At 39.5% G+C, this 21955-nt stretch overlaps 1 protein-coding gene and 1 pseudogene across 2 annotated transcripts in view; one reads left to right on the forward strand and one right to left on the reverse strand.

The window, feature by feature from the left end:
- Positions 1–14946, reverse strand: part of ZNF782 (zinc finger protein 782) — a 64843-nt gene extending 49897 nt beyond the window's left edge. The window contains exons 1-4 of one of the 2 annotated variants that reach the window (XR_015766855.1): positions 14866–14946; positions 13261–13412; positions 12653–12708; positions 8246–8275 (exon numbers count right to left, since the gene is read on the reverse strand). Coding sequence is in view for 1 of the 2 variants with exons in the window: in XM_028122325.2 (XP_027978126.2) it covers positions 8149–8275; positions 12653–12708; positions 14866–14878 (196 nt within the window). In the remaining variant the exon portion in view is untranslated. Of the gene's footprint in view, positions 1–8148; positions 8276–12652; positions 12709–13260; positions 13413–14865 lie in introns of those variants that run through there. The other variant, XM_028122325.2, reaches the window with a different exon arrangement.
- Positions 14947–19791: 4845 nt separating this feature from the next.
- On the forward strand, positions 19792–20197 carry LOC114223328 (large ribosomal subunit protein eL32 pseudogene; annotated as a pseudogene).
- Positions 20198–21955: the final 1758 nt, after the last annotated feature.

Here is a 21955-nt window from a genome sequence, read left to right on the forward strand (position 1 = left end):
GGAAGAAAATCCTGACATCTGCATCTGCCCCAACATGAATAAACCTTGATGGCATTATGCTAAATGAAATAAACAAGATAAAGAAAGGCAAATATTGATCTCAGTGGATCTAAAACAGTCAAACTCATAGAAAAAAAATAGAATGGTGCTTGCCAGGGGCCGGGGAGATGGGGAACGGGTAGATGTTGGTCAAGGGGTACAAAGTTCAGTTATGCGAGTGAGCTCCGGAGCTAGGGAGAGAAAAGATGGCGGAGGAGTAGGGGACTCTATTCCAACTGGTCCCTGGAACTGAGCTGGATATCTACCAGACCAGTCTCAGCACCCACGAAATCAGTCTGAAATGTAAGAAGATCTGGATCTCTACAAACAGAATATCGCAGTGGTTGGTTTCGAGGTACAAAGCAGGGAGCCGTGATTCTGCGGGCAGATATCAGAGGATTAACGGCAGCGGGAGGGAGCTTGGCCCTGGGGATCCTACACCGCCGGTGAGCGACAGCCTCATGCGCTGGGGACGGGGCACAGACTCGCAGACTGGTAGCGGCAGGGAAAGAACTTTAGGGCAGCCCCCCAGGAGGGAAACCCGCAGCGGGGGGTTGCACGTGTGAACTAGGAGTGGCTGGCGGTTTTATAAGCACAGAGGGCAGAGACGTGGCAGGACTGGGAGCGCTGCGGAGGGGCACACAACCCAGGACACTGCAGTTTATGCTTCACAGACAGAAACGGAGATAGTGTGGCCTGGAGAGCCCACTGAAGAACAGACTGCCATCTCTCTGCTCTGAGGCAGAGGGTTGGAAACGGTCTCTTCTGCTCTGACTCTCGGAAGAGACCTGGAAAGCCACCAGAGAACAAAAACCCAAAAAGCTGGTTCCCAATGAGCTCATTCCCCGCCACAGGGGGGCAGGGCAACTTTGCCCAAACAGGGTTGCCTGAGTAACAGTGCGGCAGGCCCCTCCCCCAGAAGACAGGCTGGGAAAACAAGAGGCCAGCAACCATAAGGTCCTAGAAAACAGGTGCATCTTGCTTGAGTTCTGGTCAATAATTTGGACTCTATACATTCCCTCAACCACCTATCAACAGAATGACTAGGAGGAGGAACCCCCCAAATAGAAAAGACTCAGAGATTATGATTTATGCAGCAGATTTACAAATGGATGCAGATATAACCAAGATGTCGGAGATGGAATTCAGGCCAGCAATTGTGAAGACAATAGCTAGAATGGAGAAATCAATTAATGGCAACATAGAGTCTCTAAGGGCAGAAATGAAAGCTGAATTGGCAGAACTTAAAAATGCTACCAATGAGATCCAATCTAATCTAGATAATCTAACAGCTAGGGTAAGTGAGGCAGAAGAACGAATAAGTGACCTGGAAGACAATTTAGTAAATAAAAAGGGAAAAGAGGAGAACAGGGAAAAACAACTCAGAATCCATGAAAAGAGAATCAGAGAAATAAGTGACACCATGAAGCATTCCAATGTCAGAATAATTGGAATCCCGAAGGGAGTGGAGAGAGAAGACTAGAAGATAGAAGATTTGGACAAATCGTAGCTGAGAACCTCCCTAATCTGGGGAATAAAACAAACATTCACGTCCTACAGGCAGAGAGGACCCCTCCCAAGATCAAGGAAAACAGGCCAACACCCTGGAATATAATAGTAAAACTCACAAATCTTAGAACCAAGGAAACCATCTTCAGGGCAGTGAGGTGGAAGAGATTCCTTACGTACAGAGGGAGGAACATCAGAATAATGTCAGACCTGTCCACAGAGACCTGGCAAGTCAGAAAGCCCTGGCAAGACATATTCAGGGTACTAAACAGGAAAAACATGCAGCCAAGAACACTTTATCCAGCAAGGCTATCATTTAGAATGGATGGAGAGATGCAGAGCTTCCAAGACCGGCAGAAACTGAAAGAATATGTGACCACTAAGCCAGCCCTGCAAGAAATATTAAGGGGGGTTCTATAAAAGGAGAAAGACCCCAAGAGTGATATACGACAGAAATTTACAGGGACAATCTATAAAAACAACGTCTTCACAGGCAACATGATGACAATTAATTCATATCTTTCAATAATCACTCTCAATGTGAATGGCCTAAATGCTCCCATAAAACAGCACAGGGTTGCAGATTGGATAAAAAGACAGGACCCATCCACATGCTGCCTACAAGAGACTCATTTTGAACCTAAAGATACATCCAGACTGAAAGTGAAGGGATGGAGATCCATCTTCCATGCCAGCGGACCTCAAAAGAAAGCTGGGGTAGCAATTCTTATATCAGACAAATTAGATTTTAAACTAAAGTTTGTAGTTAGAGACACAGAAGGACACTATATCATTCTTAAAGGGTCTATCCAACAAGAAGATCTAACAATTGTAAATATCTATGCTCCCAGCATGGGAGCAGCCATCTACATAAGCCAACTGTTAACCAAAATAAAGAGTCATATTGATAACAATATGTTAATTGTAGGAGACCTCAATACTCCACTCTCAGCAACGGACAGATCATCTAAGCAGAAAATCAACAAGTAAACAAGAGCTCTGAGTGATACACTGGACCAGACGGACCTCATAGATATATACAGAACATTCCACCCTAAAACAACAGAATACTCAGTCTTCTCGAGCACACATGGAACTTTCTCCAGAATATTCCACATACTAGGTCACAAATCAGGTCTCAACCGATACCAAAAGATTGAGATTATTCCCTAAATATTCTCAGGCCACACTGCTTTAAAACTGGAACTCAATAACAAGACAAAATTTGGCAGAAATTCAAACACTTGGAAGCTAAAGACCACTCTGCTCAAGAATGTTTGGGTCAACCAGGAAATCAAAGAACTTAAACAATTCATGGAAATTAATGAGAATGAAAACACATTGGTCCAAAACCTATGGGATACTGCAAAGGCGGTCCTAAGGGGGAAATACATAGCCATCCAAGCCTCACTCAAAAAAACAGAAAAATCTCTAATTCACCAACTAACTCTACACCTTAAAGAACTAGAGAAAAAGAAACAAACAGTGCTAAGCCACGCATTAGAAGAGAAATAATTAAGATTAGAGCAGAGATCAATGAATTAGAAATCAGAAACACAGTAGATCAGATCAATGAAACTAGAAGCTGGTTCTTTGAAAGAATTAATAAGATCGATAAACCACTGGCCAGACTTATCCAAAAGAAAAGAGAAAGGACCCAAATTAATAAAATTATCAATGAAAGAGGAGAGATCACGACTAACACCAAGGAAATAGAAACAATTATTAGAAATTATTATCAACAACTATATGCCACTAAACCGAGCAATCTTGATGAAATGGATGCCTCCCTGGAAACCTATAAGCTGCCAAGACTGAAACAGGAAGAAATTGACAACCTGAATAGGCCAATAACCAGTAACGAGACTGAAGCAGTGATCAAAAACCTCCCAAAAAACAAGAGTCCAGGGCCTGATGGATTCCCCGGGGAATTCTACCAAACATTCAAAGAAGAAATAATACCTATTCTACCGAAGCTGTTTAAAAAAATAGAAACAGAAGGAAAACTTCCAAACTCATTCTATGAGGCCAGCATTACCTTAATCCCCAAACCAGGGAAAGACCCCATCAGAAAGGAGAATTTCAGACCGATATCCCTGATGAAGATGGATTCCAAAATCCTCAACAAAATCCTAGCTAATAGGATCCAACAATACATTATAAGGATCATCCACCATGACCAAGTGGGATTTATCCTCGGGATGCAAGTGTGGTTCAACATTCACAAATCAATCAATGTGATAGAACACATTAATAGGAGGAGGGAGAAGAACCATATGGTCCTCTCGATGCAGAAAAAGCATTTCACAAAAGACAGCATCCTTTCCTGATTAAAACTCTTCAGAGTATAGGGATAGAGGGAACATTCCTCAAGTTCATAAAATCCATCTATGAAACACCCCCAACGAATATCATCCTCAATGGGGAAAAGCTGAGAGCCTTTCCTTCAAGATCAGGAACATGTCAAGGATGCCCACTCTCGCCACTATTGTTCAACATAGTACTAGAAGTCCTAGCAACAGCAATCAGACAACAAAAAGAAATAAAAGTATTCAAATTGGCAAAGAAGTCAAACTCTCTTTTCGCAGATGACATGATACTTTATGTGGAAAACACAAAAGACTCCACCCCCAAATTACTAGACCTCATACAGCAATTCAGTAATGTGGCAGGATACAAAATCAATGCACAGAAATCAGTTGCTTTCTTATATATTAACAACGCAACGGTAGAAAGAGAAATTAGAGAAAACGATCCCATTTACAATAGCACCAAAAACCACAAGATACCTTGGAATAAACCTAACCAAAGAGGTAAAGGATCTATACTCTAGGAACTACAACACACTCATGAAAGAAATTGAAGACACAAAAAGATGGAAAAATATTCCATGCTCATGGATCGGAAGAATAAACATTGTTAAAATGTCTATGCTGCCCAGAGCAATTTATACCTTCAATGTCATCCCGATCAAAATTCCAATGACATTTTTCAAAGCGCTGGAACAAACAATCCTAAAAATGTATGGAACCAGAAAAGACTCCGAATCACCAAGGAAATGCTGAAAAAGAAAAACAAAGCTGGGACATCATGTTGCCCGATTTCAAGCTATATTACAAAGCTGTGATCACCAAGACAGTATGGTACTGGCACAAAAACAGACATATAGACCAATGGAACAGAATAGAGAACCCAGATATGGACCTTCAACTCTATGGTCAAATAATGTTTGACAAAGTAGGAAAAAATATGCAATGGAAAAAAGTCTCTTCAATAAATGGTGCTGGGAAAATTGAACAGCCACATGCAGAAGAATGAAACTCGACCATTCTCTAACACCATACACAACGATAAAGTCAAAATGGACTAAAGACCTCAATGTTAGACAGGAATCCATCAAAATCCTAGAGGAGAACATAGGCAGTAACCTCTTTGACATCGGTCACAGCAACTTCTTTCAAGATACATCTCCAAAAGCTAGTGAAACAAAAGCAAAAATGAACTTTTGGGACTTCATCAAGATAAAAAGCTTCTGCGTAGCAAAGGAAACAGTCAATAAAACAAAGAGGCAACCCACAGAATGGAAGAAGATATTTGCAAATGACACTACAGATAAAGGGCTGGTATCCAAAATCTATAAAGAACTTCTCAAACTCAACACCCAAAAAACAATCAAGTCAAAAAGTGGGCAGAAGATATGAAAAGACACTTCCCTGAAGAAGACATACAAATGGCTAACAGACATATGAAAAAATGTTCATCGTCATTAGCCATCAGGGAAATTCAAATCAAAACCACACTGAGATACCACCTTACACCAGTTACAATGGCAAAAATGGACAGGGAAAAAAACAACAAATGTTGGAGGGGTTGTGGAGAAGGGGGAACCCTCTTACATTGTTGGTGGGAATGCAAGTGGGTACAGCCACTTTGGAAAACAGTGTGGATGTACCTCAAAAATTTAAAAATAGAGCTACCCTATGACCCAGCAATTGCACTACTGGGTATTTACCCCAAAGACACAGATGTAGTAAAAAGAAGGGCCATATGCACCCCAATGTTCATAGCAGCAATGTCTGCAATAGCCAAACTGTGGAAAGAGCCAAGATGCCCTTCAACAGATGAATGGATAAAGAAGATGTGGTCCATATATACAATGGAATACTACTCAGCCATCAGAAAGGATGAATACCCAACTTTCGCATCAACATGGATGGGACTGGAGGAGATTATGCTAAGTGAAGTAAGTCAAGCAGAGAAAGTCAATGATCATCTGGTTTCACTTCTCTGTGGAACATGGGGAACAGCATGGAGGACGTTAGGAGAAGGAAGGGAAAAATGAAGCGGGGGGACATCAGAGAGAGAGAGAGATGAACCATGAGAGACTATGGACTCTGAGAAACAAACAGGGTTTGTGGTGGGGAGGGGGACTGGTTAGCCCAGTGATGGGTTTTAAGGAGGGCACGTACTGCACGGAGCACCGGGTGTTACATGTAAACAATGGATCATGGATCAACACATCAAAAACTAATGATGTATTGTATGGTGACTAAGATAACATAATAAACTTAAAAAAAAAGTTCAGTTATGCAAGAGGAATAAGTTATGAAGATCTAACATACAGCAATCTGAGTAGAGTTAATAATACTATATTGTTTACTAGAAATTTGCCAAGAGGCAAATTTTAAGTGTTCTCACCACAAAGAAAACAAAGGTAACTAGGCCAGGTCATGGATATGTTAATTAGCTTGATTGTGGCAAGTGCCTCACCATGTGTACATATATCAAAATATCAAGTTGTACAGCTACAATATATAATTTTAATTTGTCATTATATATCAGTAAAGATGGAATAAATGCACAAAAGCCATAAAGAGACACTTTTCCAAGGATACACAGATGGCACAGGAGCATTAGAAATATTTAACATCATTAGCCATTAAGGAAATGCAAATTAAGACCATGATGAGCTACCACTATATACCCATTACAACCAGTATTACAAATACTAGGAAAAATAGGGAGTAAGTGGATTTCTCATACACTGCTGGTGCAAATGGAAAATGGTGCAGCCATTTGGAAAAACAGTTTGGCAGTTTCTTAAAGAGTGAAACGTATACTTACCATACAACCCCAATCATACTCCTAGGCATTTATCCCAGAGAATAATAATTTACGTTCATACAAAAACTTTGACATGAATGTTCATAGCAGCTTTATTTATAATAGCCCCTAATTAGAAACAACCAAAATGTCTTTCAACAGGTGAATGGCTAAATAAATGTTATATTCACACAGCGGAATACTAGGTAAAACAAAGAGTGGATTAGTGGTTGGTAGAGATTAGGGATAGAGTGGGAGAGGGGATGGGTACGATTATAAAGAAGTAGCATGAAAGAAATCTTTGGGGCGATAAGACAGTTCTATATCTTAATTGTTGTGGTGATTAGAGAGATCTCCACATGAGATAAAGTGGTGTAGAGCTATTCATACACACTGTACCAATGTCTATTTACTGGCATTGATATATTACAGTTATGCAAGATATAAGCATTGGGGGAAACTTTTGAAGAATAAAACTGCGTCAATTACCATCATTAAAAAGTTTCTTCCAAAGTATACGTAAAATAATAATAATTGGAAAACATTTTCTTCTTAAAAGGGCAAGACAAAGATAGAGGAAAAAAGCTTGCAAAATATATATTAGACAAAGGTCCGAACTTCTGAGAAGATGGAAAACCCGAAAAAACTAAACTAAAAAAATGGAGCTGAAAATGTGATCACGCCATTAAAGGAGGTTATTACTGGTAAAAAAAAAAAAAAAAAAAAAAGCCCATGAAAAGAGGTTCCAAATTGTTAATCATCAGGGAAATACAAATTAAAACACCATAAGATATAACTAGGTCCTAACTAGAATGGTTAAAAATAATAAGACTTATCAACCCAAATGTTGGTAACCAGAGAGCAATGAGAACCCTCAGACATTGCGCACAGGCATGAAAAATAGTAGAGCCAACTTAGAAACATTTGGCAGTTTCTTATCAAGTTACATATAAACTTACCAGAAGACCCAGCAAACCCACTCCTAGATATTTACACAAGGGAAATGAAAACATGTTGATACAAAGACTTGTATAAATGTTCATAGCAGTTTTATTCATAATAGCCCCAAACATGGATCTATCAACTGAAAGGATGAGACACACACATCCATGAGTCTCAAAAGCATTTATGCTAAGTGAAAGAAGCCAGACAAAAGAGAGTATATACTTTATGGTTCTGTTTATACAAAATTTGAGAAAAGGCAAAGTGCTTGCATTACAAAGCATATCAGTGAAATAGAGAGTTAGGGATGGAGGTAGGGGACTCACCACAAAGGGGTACAAGAATCTTTTAGGGGTGACGGAAACATTCCAAATTACGAGTTTGATGATGAAAATCTACTACATAATTTTTCAAAACTCACTGACTTATATACTGAAAAGTCCTGAGTTTTATTTTCTGTTAAACACACCTCAACAAAAGTGATTAACATTTTAAAAAGAAAACAGAAAAACCAGAATATGCAGTCAAGACAGTCATACGGTAAGGTCTGCTCACCCACTGAGACGAGGTGGCTATAGTTCTCCAGCATCACATCTCTGTACAGAGTCCTCTGAGCAGAGTCCATCTGCCGCCACTCCTCCTGGGTGAACTCCACAGTCACATCCTTGAATGACACTGATGCCTGCAACAGCACAATTCTGATCAATCTGAGGGCCAGAATCAGGGACATGGAAACAATTTTTGGAAACTAAGTCTTACTATGTTTACCAGTTAGAGTTTAAAAAAAAATGCTATAAAGGATGACTATCATGGCCCTAACTCTGTCTTATACTTTGGGGATAGGCACACAATTAGTTAAAAAAAAAAAAAATTCTCATGCTCTGATTTATTTATATTTATTTTTAATTTATACACATATATTGTCAATATAATGAGAACACTTAGTGCCTTATTTTTTAAGGTAAAGTTATTATAAATAGGATTCCTGTATACATTTCCCATACACCAACAGATTATGCTGAACACTTGGTACAGTATACACATATCAATCTGGAGATCTCTGCTGGGGTAATAGAGAACTAATGAAGAGATACATGTAAGACTAGGGAAGTATTTACACACCACCAGATTCATATTTCAGGAGCAATGCTTTAGAACAGGATTTCTTCAACTTGGCACTACTAACACTGTGGAGCAGATAATGCTATTTTTGTGAAAGACTGTCCTGTGTATTTTAGGATATATATATCAATATCTCTGTCTTCTACTGATTAGATGCCAGCAACATCCCAGTTGTGACAATCAAAAATACCTCCAAATATTGCCAAATGTCTCCTGGGGAGCAAAATCATCTCTAGTTAGGAACCATTGCTCTGTATAAAAGGTGGACAATATCTTAAGCAGCCAGACAAAATACCCAATTTAAGAAATGGCTTATACTAAAGCAAAGACAAACAATGGGAAATTAATCCTTATAGGAAACAAAATCTGCTCATTATTTTCCTGTGTGCCTATATACAGAGATGCTGCATAAGCAACTGGGTAAATACGGATGCCATATGCAGAGATTAGAAGAATTAAGTACAAGTCAGAGGTTGGGTCATTGTGAGGTGGATGTTCTTCGTTTGCACTCAAAATACCTGTAGAAAATATAGATGGAATTATTTATTTCATTGTTGGTTGCATGACTTTGGTACAGACAGAGGTCTAAAATGAAAATAAGGAATTAGGAGATATCAGTCATTAAGATGGTTAACTGAAGTCATCAGAAAAAAAGGGATGGCTCAAAAAGGACAGAGAAACAGGAGAGAAAAGGACCAAGTAGAGAATTCAAGGGAATAGCAAAATTTCAGGCAGGTAGAAAAAGAAAGGCCATGAAGACTGAGAAAGAATTCTGAAATGGTAGAAAGAAAAATTGGAAAGATTAGAGTAGGGGAAATTAAGAGGAAGAAGAATTAAAAGCATGATTCCTCTAGTTCAAGGGAATAGATTGAGCATACACATTTACCTCCCTGCCTTTAAAAACACACTCAGGTAAAATACGAAACCTACTATAAAATATGACAAAAGAGGAATACAGAGAAACATCCCAGCAGAAGGCCCCAAAATTTGAACAAATTCTGGAAGACAGAGGGTAAGATAGTATTAGATAAGCAAAACATGAGAATGTTGGCCACACTTTAATACAAACATAGATGTGGGCAGAAGGAGCAGGGAAGTGATGAAAGTCTAAAAAGACATCCAACCTTAAACTGAACAGGACCTAGAACCAAGTGTGTAATAGAAAGAATGAGTAACACAGTAAATTTCCTATTTGAACACAAGTGACATCATTCAAATGCGAGAGAAAAGTCTGGACACAAAAATGTCACAGGGTAACTAGATGGCCACCTGGGAAAAGACTGGTTCTTGTACCACAGAGCAGGATAAAAATTAAAATGTATTCAAAATCTAACTGTAAAAAACAAAATCAAATTTCAGAAGACTACACAGAACAATTATTTTACATTAGAGTGGGAAATGCCCAATTATGACTGAAAATCCAGGAACATTAATGAAAAAACTCCTAGATTTGACATAAAAATCAAATGCTTTGGGGTGCCTGGGTGGCTCAGTCAGTTAAGTGTCTGTTTTCGGCTCAGGTCGTGATCCCAGCATCTTGGGATCGAGCCTGACTGAGCTCCCTGCTCAGTGGGGAGCCTGCTTTTTCCTCTCCCTCTGCCCCTCCCTGCTGCTCGTGCACACTCACTCTCTCACTCTCTTACACATGCTGTCTCTCTCTCTCAAATAAATAAATAAAATCTTTAAAAAAAATCAAATGCCTTTATGACCAAAAAAAAAAAAAAAAAAATCACAAGCCAGGCAAAATTACAAAAACCTTTAGGGAAACTGTGCAATGTATATCACAGAGAAAGGGCTAGAATATTATAGTGGATACAGTAATTAAAATCAGTACATCAATAGGAAAACAGGTAAGGGATGAACAGTTCAACAAAAAAAGAAATATAGATTAATTACAAACAAAAAAGGATGTTCCACACCTCACTCATGAGAAAAGCTTATAAAACTAAACTGAGATTAATCACATTGGTAAAAATTCAAAATTTGACAGCATGCTCTATTTGCAAGGTTGTAGAAAAGAAACACACACTCTTCAGATTGCTGGCTCTACCTTATATTACATCCAGAGTTTGACCACTTCAAAGCAACCAACACAATTATGATCATAATTTCTTGCTAGGATTATAGAAACAGACTCCAATATTGTTCCTGCTTCTAGTCTAGGGTCTATCTTCAGACAGTCGACAGCGTTATTCTTAAAAACTGTAGTCAAAACTATCCTTTTGTGTCAAACCCCAAATCCTCGAAACCCTCCATATAACCTAAGTGAATGGAGAGAGATACTGTATTCATTAACTGGAAGACTCAATATGATCAAGATGTTAATTCCTCCCAAGTTGATCTCTACATTATAGATTCTATGGATTCAGTGCAATCAAAATCAAAATCTCAGCAGGCTTTTTTGAGACAGGAAGATGTTCAAAACTTTCTATAAAGAAGCAAAGGACCTAGAATATCCAAAACAATCTAAAAAAAGAACAAAGGTGGAAGACTCACATTACCTGATTTCAAGTTACTGTAAAGAGACACTCATCAAGATAGTGTCTGGTATTAGCAAACGGATTAACACCAGTCATCAGAAGTGAACAGAGTCCAGAAACAGACCCTACATGCATTACTAATTGGTTTCCCACGGAGATGCCAATGCAATTAATAGACAAAGTATATTTTTGTCAACAAATGGTGCTGCCAGGTGGGTAGGTAAAGGTAGAGAGCCCAAATATGACAAGTATATGTCCCTCAATTCCCAATAGAGACCACTGCCTGCACAGAATATTAAGACCCTCAGACCCTGAAATTCTAGGTTTCAGACTGGGCCAACTAGAACATATTTTGTCCTTTTCAGATTAGCAGCCTTTATGCTAAAATAAAACTTAAAAGCTGATCAAAAAAGGAATTACTGTTATAACATATAAAGACTTTGAAATCCTAAGATAATGCTATTAACAAATTCATGAAAATACATTTAAAAATGTAAATAAAATGAACAATTTTCTATGAAAATGTAATATCAAAAGTTATAGTAAGAAAAATATAGGGGTGCCTGGGTGGCTCAGTCAATTAAGAATCCGAGTCTTGATTTTTGGCTCAGGTTATGATCTTAGTGTCATGGGATCAAGCTCTGCATCAAGCTCTGTGCTCTGCAGGTACTCTGCTTGAGATTCTCTCTCTCCCTCTCCATTTGCCCCTCCCCCCATGCTTTCTTTCTCTCTCTCTCTGTCAAATAAATAAATCTGAAAATAAAAGAAAAAAATACAAATCCAATATAGGCTTATGACTAATAAGTTAACAACCAGACTCTTCACGCTAAAGTCTTCTATATGTAAATTTCACAAAAATCCTCATGTAATACAATTTTCTCATCTAAATTGCTAGAAAAGGAGCAGAAAAGTTCTCCATTTACTTTCATAAAACTATGACCATGATACCATACTTGGACAGAGAAACAAGAAAGTATAGTCTAATCCAACTTCTGGATACAGAAATATAAACCCTGAATACAGTATTAGCAAAAGGCCTGAAGAAAATCTGTAAGAAGCAACTTACCACACTTATTAGCAACTAGGGTGTATACAGGAATTCAAGTTAATATTAGAAAATATGTCACACTGTTTACAGTATTCACAGATGAAAGGATGAAAGGAAATAAGCTCTAGTTTTATTCTCTTGTGTATGGACACAAGAGACAATCAATAATTCAATGCACCTTCATGACTAACATGAAATCTTAGCAACCTGGTACATGTAGGGAACCTAACCCTACTCTAAGAAAGGTTACCTACCAAAAGCTGAAAGAAAACATCACAGCTGATAGTCAAACTGTATATTTTTGCTCAAGACTGATGTTTCTAGTTGTTCTTTTCCATGTAATCCATGGATCCTTCTAAACCTCATAAATCCATTACAATACTAAATGGGGAAAAAATGAAGAGCTCACCTGAGGAGTATTCATTTTCCGTGACTCTTGGGAGACTGTAGAGAACTGTGGTTGAGCTGAGGGGACAGAAAGAAGACAGGGGTCACGAGATCTGGCCTATCTTACAGCTCCTACACTCACCTCCCCAAATCTCAGCACCCCAGTGTTGGATCATCCACCCTCCTCATAGGCATGGGACCCTCTGGACCTTGAAAAGGAATGAGAAGGAGCATTTACAGGCAGCACCACCTGTCTGGTGTGACTCTGAAATGATCATGGGCTTAAATCTGCAGTTTTTTACAGAGCGAACATAAAATTTTCTTGACTGATTTAACAATAATGCATGTGTCCTTGTGACTAACACAAAGCAACAGATTAGTTGAATTAGAGTACGCCAAAGGATGAGACACTATTCTTTCGGTAAAATTACCTTAGCAGACAAACGCTCAGCAATCATCATTTACATATTTTTCTCAGTAATATTATTTACTCCCCCCCCCCCCCAGTATAGAAATCCATGGGAAACCTAGTAAAAGAGATGGGATGCTTCAAGACAGGAATTTTTAATTGTTTTAGCGGTGACGTATTTTTCAAAAGGCCCCTTTGATAAGATGCTTTTGGTGACTTACCTGGAAGAGAGGAGGCTCCACTCTTTTCCTCCTAACTCTCTCACAAACTGGGTTTTACCAAACAAGTCATTGAACCTTTCTGGTTCACTGAAGCTTTCGAAAGAGAAGTAGATGACCTTGGAAAACACTTCCCTTCTCAGCATTCTGGAATCCTGTGAGGTCAGGATAATGTCACTAGTGTCACATGTGGGGATGGAGAGGTGGGACAGCACTGCAACATCTATAGAGTGGGGGCCACTTAGGAGGAGTGGGGACAGAATTTCCTCCCTCTGCTTGGTTATCCCCTACCACAAACCTTGCTGTCACAAGCTCTCCAAGAAGTGGCCTTTCCTGAGCAGCCTGCCCCTGGACCACCCCAGCTCACTTCACTCTTCTCAAGGCTGGCCCCAACCCGCGTCACACAGTGTGGTTTATCACTAAGTCTAGCTTATTCTGGGTAAGGGGATCAGGAACTGCTTCTGCCCGCAAATCTAGGATCTGCTCCTTTCTGGGCCCTTCTGTCTCTTCTCTAAAGCTCTGGAGAGAGGTCTAAGGTCAGAGGGGTGCTCTCTTCCAGGTAAGACTCCTATTCACAGAGGTCCCCTGCTTCCTACCTCACAGGGGTTTACTTTGTTTCAAGGCAATTGGGACATGGACCTAAAAATTCATTTTAGGGGCAAAACCAAGAGTCTTGGAATTTATTATAATATCACACTTAAAAGACAGCCTGACAACACAGAAGGGGCCAGGAACCTCTGTCTGACCGAAGGGACCTGAAGACACACTAAAAATACCAGAGTAAATTTGATATACGGTCGGATTCCATCTACATTGACCTTCCCTTATATCCTTGGGGATTTGGGGACAGGCCACTTTGCTAAGTGCTGTGAACGCTGCAATGCTGGTTTCAGGCAGGGGTGATATTTAGACAAAGCACACTTGCCCTTGAATCCAAACTCCCTCACTGCTAGCTTGTGACCTGGGCACATCATTCCACCAACCTGAACCTGGGTTGTTTTTCAATTTTTGTTTGTTTTTTATTTGTTTTAAGTGGTTGTAAGGTTATGTTAAACCATCGAATGAAAACAACAGTGTCTTCTAACTATAAGAGCAGTTGTCATTTACGCAGGGCATAATGCCCGGCACTTGCCTAAATACTTTACAAGTGATGACCTAGATCTAAGTTTCAAAACAACCCCATGGAACAGTCATATTAATATAATTTTGAGATGAGAAACCCGACTCTTACCCAGGTTCCTTCTATCGCCTCTGCTGGAATTTACCCGGGCCTTTTCTGGCTCCCGAGCTCAGGCTCACGGTCACCATCAGCGTTTTAAACGCACTTTGCCTCCCGCCGCCACTAAGTCGGGCTGCAGGAGTGTCCAACCACACTGTCCCTACACACCCAGGACCGCACCGAGCCCCTACTCAAGTCCAAGCTCAGCCCCACCTGCGCGCCCGGCGCCAGAGAGCCGGGGGTCTCCTCCTACCTCCCCCCACACCCCCACCGGCCTTCTGTCGGTCGAGGGCTGGCCGGGGCGCCTACCAGGGTATCCCAAAGACTTCCTGCTCCCGTCCTTACACACAAGCGCGCCCCTCCCATAGAGAGCTCCCCTGCACTCTCACCCCAGGTGCGCATCCTTTACTTTCGAGTAGAGTAGACCCGAGGGCTCTCAAACAGCTTCCCTGCAGTCCAGAAAAGACGAATGAGGAGGCGGAGCTACGGCTGCCCTTGCGCAAAAGGAGCCCCGAATTCCTTTCCCAGAGTGCCACGCGGCGAAGCTCAGAATACAGGACTACATTTCCCGTAGACCTCCGCGGCCACTTTTCATGTCGCTCTTTTGGCGTTTCCGTGTTTTAGAGAGCTAGAGGCTGCTGGTTTTTGTTTTGTTTTGTTTTTTGTTTTTAAGATGTTTTATTTATTTATTTGACACAGAGAGAGAGACAGAGACAGAGACAGAGAGACAGAGAGCAAGCACCAGCAGGGGGAATGGCAGGCAGCGGAGAAGCAGGCTCTCTGCTGAGCAAGGAGCCCCATGAGGAACTCAATCCCAGGACCTCGGGATTATGACCTGAGCCAAAGGCAGCACCTTAACCGACTGAGCCACCCAGGTGCCCTAGAGGCTGCTGTTCTTAAAACTCTCCCGCCCAGGTTCTCTCCGGGCCGGAAGAGATTAAGGGTGAAATTTGAACTCTCCTGCAAAATGCAAAGGGTGCTCCTCTATTGGCTCTCTATTGAAATAGCATTTCCCCTCTTAGGTTATTTGGAGACAATGGGAAAGCTTGAATACGGATCGGATATTGAAAATACTAAAATTACGGTTACTTAGGTGAAGTGTGAAAAAAACTGAAGTTATGCAGGAAAAATGATTTTGTAAAAAAAAAAGGCATGACGACTGAGGTATTTAGGATTGAAATGACAAAGCTATAAAATTATAATCATAATTTTTCAACCTGAGATTTCCACCCTGTCCCTTTACAGCCACCGGACCCACCGACCCCTGAGCTCCGACCTGGTGCCCTTGGAGCCCAGTGTGGAGCTTCTACTGGGGGTCAAGACAGGTGCTGTAGGTGTGGATGTATATGGGATGTTTCTTGATGAATTATCTTTTTCAATAAATTTTTATGTTAGTTATCTTGGATTTCCATGTGCATACCAACAAGTTTGCTTGTTTTTTGCTGACATTTATAATTCTTTGTCATTCTCTAAGGAATTACAAATAAAAGCACAAAATGGGTCAAACTATATTAAATCAATCATAATTGACTTTAACATAAAGATCACTAATGGAGGAAAAGTAGTCATTACATATGTTCATTTAAGAAACATTTATTGAAAACCTGCTGTGCAAGAGATATTTTAGATGCTGGGTTAGAAATATCAGATAAAAGATCAAATTCCCTATCCCCATGGACTTTATGATCAGAGTCGTTTTGTGGACCTCTTAGGATCCCCTCAAGAAGCAGGTGTCAACTGTCAAGAAACAAAAGGACCCTGAAGAGAGTCTAATAAATAGGGCTCTAAAAACATGGGTAGGGTTGGTAAATCATCTTATAACTCATGATGATAAGGAGGCATTATCACCACCAGGCTCACAGTGAATATAGGTAATGTTACCAGAACCTGGCAGAAAAAGCTACCCTTATGAGAGCAGTGGCCTTAGGAAGAGAAACATAATGGCCATTAATTACATGGCTCCGCACAAAGAGCCAAAGGAATAAATACCCAAACCTCACTTGTACTCTTCCCTCTAATGTCCTATCCTCAGTTAAGCGTTTATAAACCTCATTTAATACCTGTTCTTAGAATTCCATCCACATATATCTCCTCCAGACCTTTTTTGTCATCAAATTTCCAGTCTTATTCTTGTCTATCCCCCTACTATTCAACAACTCATTGAACTATTGGACATGAATCAACACAAAACTCAAGACATGTCTCTTCTTCACAAAGTGAACAATTAAATAAAACTCCTCAAAACTCTGCCCACTGGGAGGATTTCTTTTCCACACATTTCAGAACCACCCCTAAGTGAGACTGCAATTGCAGCATCCATAACTTCCCATGATGACACTATACACTGAAGATGCGAGTTGAAGGAGATTCGACTGGCTTCCTTGGAGACTTTTGGGGAATGATTAATTGTATATACTGATGACTAAGTGTGAGGGATTTTGTCAAAGGGACCCAGTCTGCCCTTCAGTCAAAGCCTCCTGTCTTTAAAGTAGGATATACCAAGGACTGGAAAGAGGATCTGAAGCCCTGTTATAATGACGTGTTAATTTTCTGCCCATGAGACCCAGAATTTCATATATAGATATACATCTTAAGAAGTATTGTAGGAGGGTATCCATCTACTTCATTTTGATGGACTTCACGATCAAAGAGCCACCACTGCAGATCCCTTCAGGTCACTAAAAAAGATGAGTGCACATGAGAATGACTCAGAGAATTTTAAAAAAATATTTGTCAGGATCCCATTAGAGAAACACAAACATATCTCAAATATAGAGTAGGATGGGTTCCAGACTACCACAGTAAAGTGAATATTGCACTAAAATGAATCAAATGAAATTTTTTGGTTTCCCAATGCATATAATAGTTATACTTATACTATATTGTTGTTTACTAAGTGTGCAATAGCATCATGTGCTAAAAACAATGTCATGTCTTAGTTAAAAATACTTTATTGATAAAAGATTTGTCCTCTGAGCTTTTAGCAACTCATAATCACTGATCACAGATCACCATAACAAATATAATAATAAACTTTGAAATATTGTGAAAATTACCAAAAGGTGACCCAGAAACATGAAATGAGCAGGTGATGTCAGAAAAACGGTGTCAATAGACTTGCTTGATTGTGCTTTTGCACTTTTTACAACTTGAAACCTTCAATTTGTAAACTGATTTATGACAAATTAAAACCTTCAATTTGTAAAGAAAAAAACCACCACAATATCTGCAAAGCAAAATAAAATGAAGTGCAATACCTACTGGGTATTTACTACAAAGATACAAAGGTAGGGATCCGAAGGGGTACGTGCACCCCAATGTTTATAGCAGCAATGTCCACAATAGCCAAACTGTGGAAAGAGCCAAGATGTCCATTGACAGATGAGTGGATAAAGAAGATGTGGTATATATACACAATGGGATATTATGCAGCCATCAAAAGGAATGAGATCTTGCCATTTGCAATGACGTGGTTGGAACTGGAGGGTGTTATGCTGAGTGAAATAAGTCAATCAGAGAAAGACATGTATCGTATGACCTCACTGATATGAGGAATTCTTAATCTCAGGAAACAAACTGAGGGTTGCTCGAGTGGTGGGGGGTGGGCGGGATGGGGTGGCTGGATGATAGACATTGGGGAGGGTATGTGCTATGGTGAGCGCTGTGAATTGTGCAAGACTGTTGAATCACAGATCTGTACCTCTGAAACAAATAATACAATATATGTTAAGGAAAAAAAGAAGAAGAAGAAGATAGCAGGAGGGGAAGAATGAAGGGGAGTAAATCGGAGGGGGAGATGAACCATGAGAGATGATGGACCCTGAAAAACAAACTGAGGGTTCTAGAGGGGAGGGGGTGGGGGGATGGGTTAGCCTGGTGATGGGTATTAAAGAGGGCATGTTCTGCGTGGAGCACTGGGTGTTATACACAAACAATGAATCATGGAAGACTACATCAGAAACTAATGATGTAATGTATGGTGATTAACATAACAATAAAAAATTTTAAGAAAAAAAATGAAGTGCAATACAATGAGTTATGTCTATATATATTTCATTGGTATAAAAGGCACCATGGGCTGCTCCTGAGCCCACAGTGAGTATACTTGTATTGATAAATTTGGCCCTGTCCAAACATAATTCATCCTTCTTGGCCTAATATTCTAAGGATCCACCCACATATATGCTATCTAGTTTCAGCTTGTACTATTGAGCAAGATCTTGAGTTGTGTGTGTGTGTGTGTGTGTGTGTGTGTGTGTGTGTTTTAATTTCTGGATTAGCCTTGCAATTTCCCTTCTGAGCATAGCTGGTTTTTTATTCCCATTATGGGCCTTGAGTCAGCAAGGGAGGCTGTATAGGGAAAGCCTGAAGACAGTGTGCATTCTTTTTGAGTGATAAATTGTATTAGGATCATCCCTTAGGATTTAGAGAGAAATAGAGGACAGCCACCGTCAGAAGTAAGTTAACCCTCACTTCTTTTTCTCAGCTCCTCCCAAGCAGTGGTTTTTAGTATACCTTAAAAGTCTTACAGTTGCAGAGAGTGTGCCAATTACAATGAAACCTGAACTGCCTTGTAAGCCTCAAAAGCCTAATATACCTTTAATGCCTAGTTGTACACCAACGGCAAAGTGTGCAGAACAGAAAATAGCTATTCTGACCAACTGCTAGTAGATGTTTGACCATATCCTTCTTTTCTGATAATTATTTTATAGAATATTTAGGACGTATTGTCTCTCTTGAAGGTATTCTTGTATTCAAACCTATCTGAATGAGTACTTGAATAAATTCCATCTATTGAGAGCCCAAATATATTAGATCATTTTTAAAAGTTTTCAGACACCTCCATCTGGGAACTCTCCCCCTTGATTTCTGTAACTATAGATTTGTTTTGTCTTCTCTAGAGTTTCATGCAAAAGGAATCACATAGTGATACTCTTTTGTGGTGGCTTTTTTTAAAAATTCAGGGTAATAATTTAGAAATTCATCTTACAGTTGAATTCTAGCAATGCAGAAACAGAGACACACAGGGAGACACAACTGCTTATGAGATCAAGGGGTACTCAAGGTGCCCAAATGTTCAAGCTATATCTGAATCCAAGGACATGTACTCCTTCCAGTTTTCTGGTTCCTAGACTTTCCCAATAAATGTCTCACATCTCATCTAAAATACTTTCTCAAATTGTGGGTCCAATAGTTATCATGATTTTTTGAAGAAATAGTGGCCCCAAACTCCCCAAATTTGTTAAAAATATTAATTTACAACTCTCTTCATTGGCGCTGCCTGCAGTGGTGGCAGCCATCTGTTACTGGGCATCATGGCTACCCTCAGAACTCTGGTGAAGCCCAAGATAGTTAAAAAGAGAACCAAGAAGTTCATCTGGCACCAGTCAGACCGCTATGTCAAAATTAAGCACAACTGGCGGAAACCCAGAGGCATTGACAATAGGGTGCACAGAAGATTCAAGGGCCAGAACTTGATGCCCAACATTGGTTACAGGAGCAACAAGAAAACAGCACATGTTGCCCAGTGGCTTCCAGAAGTTCCTAGTCCACAACGTCAAGGAGCTTGAAGTGCTGCTGATGTGCAACAAATCTTACTGTGCAGAGATTGCTCACAATGTTTCCTCCAAGAACCACAAAGTTATTGTGGAAAGAGCAGCCCAGCTGGCAATCACAGTCACCAATCCCAACGCCAGGCTGCACAGCGAAGAAAATGAATAGACAGCTTGTTGTGCACGTCATATTTGTGTTAATAAAACCATAAAACTAGCATAAAAATATTAATTTACACATCTAAGAAGCTTAATGAAACACAAGTAGGATAAATTCAAAGAGATTTATACCTAGACACATTATAGTTGAAGTGTTAAAAGCCACACGCAAAGAGAAAATCTTAAAAGAAGCAAGAGAAAAACAATTTTTAAAAAAGATTTTATTTATTTATTTGAGAAAGAGAGCATGAGCAGGGGGAGGTGCAGAGGGAGAAGGAGAAGCATGCTCCCCACTGAGTGGGGAGCCAGATACGGTCTCAATCCCAGGACCCTGAAATCATGATCTGAGCTGAAGGCAGATGCGTAACTGACTGAGCAACCCAGACACCCTGAGAAAAATAATTTAATATGTACAAGAGAGCATCAATATAAATAATGTCTAACTTGCCATCAGAGAAAATGGACCCTAAAAGGCAATGGAACAATATATTCAAAATGCTGAAAGAAAAAATGGCTAATGAAGAATTTTTTTTCCAGTGAAACTATCTACCAGTTATAAAGGTAAAATAAGGAAATTCCAAAATTTAAAAAGACTGAGAGGACTCTTTGATATCAGAACTGATTTATCACAAATACTAAAGAAAATTCTTTGGAATCTGGAAAGGAATGACAATGGTAGCTCAAATTAACTGGAGAAAATATAGAGTGTAGAAGTAATAAATATCCATGTTAAAAATAAAATAATCTAAATACATTTTCATGTTTCTTCTGTTAATTTTTTTTAAAAACATAACTTTGTGTAAAGAAATAATTATAACACTGTAACATTGATTTTGTAATATACAGATGTAATATATATGAAAATAATAGCACAAGAGGGGAAAAGAATGGAGTTATGTTAGAGAAAACATTTTCTGTTTCATGGGAATCAAGTTAACATTAATTTGAAGTAAACTGTGGTGAGTTAAGATGCATATTGGAATTTCTAGAGCAGACACTAGGAAAATAGTTTACAAATATAGTAAAAAATAATCAAAAAAGGAATTAAAATGATATACTAAAAGATTTATTTAACACAAAAGAAGTTAGTAGAGGAAGAACAGAGGAACAAAGAAGGCTAAAGACAGAAAACAAAATAGCAAAATGGCAACTGTAACTCTGTACCTGTTAATAACTGCATTAAATATGCATGGGCCAAAAAACCTAATTAGAAATCAGAGAATGGCAAAATATATAATAAAGCAAGACCAAATGCAACAATCTACAGAGGACACACCTTGGATTCAAAGACAAATAGGTTGAAATCAGAAGAATGCAAAGAGGAGAGGAGGGAAGATGACAGAAGAGTAGGAGACCCTCATTTCATCTGGTCCCTTGAATTCAGCTAGATATCTATCAAATCATCCTGAACACCTGCAAATTCAACCTTAGATCGTTTTTTTTTTAAAGATATAGACCCATTTCTACCTCTACATCTATTCACACACACTTTTACTAAAGTTGAATAATGTGGTATATGCTCTTCTGTGTGCATTTTCTTTCTTTCTTTTAAAAATTAACATATAATGTATTATTTGCTTTAGGGGTACAGGTTCAACCCTAGATCTAAAAAAAGAATTGCTGCAATTTTACAAATAGAAAAGCAAACACTTTGTGCAAGTTGGCATGGAAAGCCTTCAGGGAACAAGAGCCACATAGAGCAACCCGAAGCAGCTTACACTGAGTCCGGGCCCCTGGCAAGGGGTGGTGCAACTCCACCCAGGCAAAG

The sequence above is a fragment of the Eumetopias jubatus genome, unplaced genomic scaffold, assembly GCF_037043125.1.
Source record: "Eumetopias jubatus isolate StellerSeaLion01/CBP00866 unplaced genomic scaffold, mEumJub1_p1.0 scaffold_15, whole genome shotgun sequence".
NCBI classification, from domain to species: Eukaryota; Metazoa; Chordata; class Mammalia; order Carnivora; family Otariidae; genus Eumetopias; species Eumetopias jubatus.